Source organism: Lactuca serriola, chromosome 7, assembly GCF_051521515.1.
Source record: "Lactuca serriola cultivar US96UC23 chromosome 7, Lser_US96UC23_V15, whole genome shotgun sequence".
NCBI lineage: Eukaryota > Viridiplantae > Streptophyta > Magnoliopsida > Asterales > Asteraceae > Lactuca > Lactuca serriola.
In genome coordinates this window covers 35,000,185-35,002,569 of record NC_136414.1, presented here as the reverse complement: position 1 = coordinate 35,002,569, position 2,385 = coordinate 35,000,185, and the positions used below count along the sequence as shown (strand labels likewise).

Sequence of the window (2,385 nt, the reverse complement as noted above, 5' to 3'; positions counted from 1 at the left end):
ATTGAATATGCATTTTGGGACCTTCACGATCAGTGTAATTTACCCTTTTTCTTATTCTGGAAAAAATAAGATGATAGGTCTAGATCCCATGAGCCCGGAAGAATGTTTATGAAGGGGAATGTAGTTATGAGTAGGCCCATAGACCCAAAAACCCAATAGAATTTCATCGAATTGTTTAGACTGTAGAAGAGAGAAAAACTTACAATTCACAATTACTTTTTATTAATTTAAAGCACTGTAGTTTTTTAATTTATCAACATAATAAGAGAAAAAGGTGTATCTATCATAAATGATTTAGAGAAATATTTATTTGAAACTTTTTATGAAAAAACTTTTTACAAATATAGCACTCTCAAATGCTTCTTTAAAACCTTGCTAAACAACTTGATAATCAAATGTTACAAAAGATACATTATATATAATCCACCCAAGTCAACATCACAACTTATATCATAACAAATCCAATTGTTGAATTGCCATTCAAATCAAATATCATAATCAGTAACGAATATGAATTGCTTGAGCTTCGATTAGCGACACTGAATTAGGGTTTTGTCTACTTTACAAAACAGAATGAAAACAATTGCTTCCAGACCACTTTGCATTTGATGGAGTAATGAAACCTTTAGCTTTCAAACGAGAAAGAGCCTACCAACATAAAAAAATACAAGTGAGAAGACAACTAAAATCATAAAATAATATTACGATTGAGAAGACAACAGAAGGATACTTGAAGCATGTATATCAAAGGATAACAAATAAACTACTACTACAACTAATGAAAGATCATAAGAAATTTGCAAGTATTTAAGTTGTGAAAGCAAAAGAAAATTTACCTCAGAACATAAAACCCCAATTTTAATCTCCTTAACATGGCGAAATTTTAGCATGAATCCTTTAAGCATCTCTTCTTCTGCTTCTTCAGGCGTTGTCTCCCAATGTCTGAGTTTTTTATAATTGTAATCTAAGTTAGCTTCGACTAAGGAGGACACATTTCCCAACAAAACCTTCCACAACCACAGATTACCTCGGATTGTTAGTGATACAATATCAGGAGCATTGATTTCAATAATATCCAAAGCATAATCAGATCCATCTTCAGGATCAAAGTATCCAGAGAACACCAACTTCTTAACGCTCTTTGAAGTGACATCAAGCCGACTATAACCATAGCAACCATTCAATACCAAAGTTTCCAATACAGGACTACCCGATAATATGTTTTCGATCAAATCTTCATCTAATTTCTCGTTACTAATACACAAAATCCGAAGATTCTTCCAACTAATCGCCCCAGATGGATTCAACACGCAGCCTGATAATCTCAGATGAGTCACATTCGAACTGATGTATATATTTTGATCTAACTGAAGCTTAGCTTCCAAACCAATAACACATAAATCCAACGTAAGCTCTTCAACGTTGCAGCTCATAGCATAACGAATCCAATTTTTGACTTGCGACTCAATTTCAATGTCATAGTATATACGCACAGCGAATTTCTTGAGCTTTAGTTGGCGACGTTGAGTTAGGGTTTTGTCAACGAATGAAACGAAATTGGATCTTGAGGTGGGGATTTGGCGATATTGGGTTAGGCGATCATCTGAAAGCTTGAAAATGAGAGTAGGTGTCGACATCCACAGATGTTTCCATCGCTTGGAGAGTGTACCTGTTCTAATTGCGTCTTTGGTGGAGGGTAAAAGAGATAGGATTTCAAGAAGTAAGCAATCTTGCAACGCACTGATTCGATCTTCTCCCTCCTCTTCAACGATTTCTTCAAGCTTTATCCGTTCTCCGGAAATTTGAGGCTGTTTTTGTCCTTCTTCCACCATTTCCATGGCGGCAAATAGAGCTCCCGTTGCTTTTCCCTGTGATAAACAAAACCAAATCAGAAAATGTAAATACCAGGGGAAATGATGTTTTGCTTTGAACTTCGAGAATTTACATTTCAGTCCTTATGAGAAATGAGCCTACTATTTCAATATGTGAAAATTCATCAAATAACCATGATATTGAAGAATTTAACCATGAAAATCCGACTTTTGGAGAATATCATGAGATCCGTAGAAGGGGCTGCGGATCCCTTTAACCCTCTGCGGAAAGGGGAATAGTAACGAAGAAATTAGGTGACATGACTAAAAGACAAAAAATCATGTGGATATCATGGTTCTGTAAAGGTGGCTCTGCGGAAGTCCTTGCTCCTCTCCGGAAGTGTAAATTCTCTGAGGAAATGGTAGTTGCTCCTTTCCGACGGATCCACAGTGCTACACTCCGCGAAAATGTTGATTTCTCTGCGGAAATGGTAGTTGTGGTCGTGTTTAAGCATTAACTGACGTTTTTATATGTTTTTTCAAGTAATTATCGTTTTTATGACTTTAGTGACCA

At 35.8% G+C, this 2,385-nt stretch overlaps 1 protein-coding gene across 1 annotated transcript; it reads right to left on the bottom strand.

Annotated features, from left to right (window-relative positions):
- Positions 1-360: 360 nt before the first annotated feature.
- On the bottom strand, positions 361-2,084 carry LOC145063628 (F-box protein At5g03100-like). Its single transcript, XM_079011223.1, has 3 exons — positions 1,946-2,084; positions 837-1,868; positions 361-648 (listed from the first exon to the last, which is right to left on the bottom strand). The coding sequence occupies exons 2-3, from the start codon at positions 1,836-1,838 to the stop codon at positions 562-564; spliced, it is 1,089 nt and encodes a 362-aa protein (XP_078867349.1). The 5' UTR covers positions 1,839-1,868; positions 1,946-2,084; the 3' UTR covers positions 361-561.
- Between the last annotated feature and the right edge of the window lie 301 nt (positions 2,085-2,385).

Coding starts and splice junctions, on each gene's coding strand:
- LOC145063628 (XM_079011223.1), bottom strand. CDS start 1,838: ATGGAAATGGTGGAAGAAGGACAAAAACAGCCTCAAATTTCCGGAGAA. Junction 649..836: donor TTGGGGTTTTATGTTCTGAG/GTAAATTTTCTT, acceptor TTATGTTGGTAG/GCTCTTTCTCGTTTGAAAGC.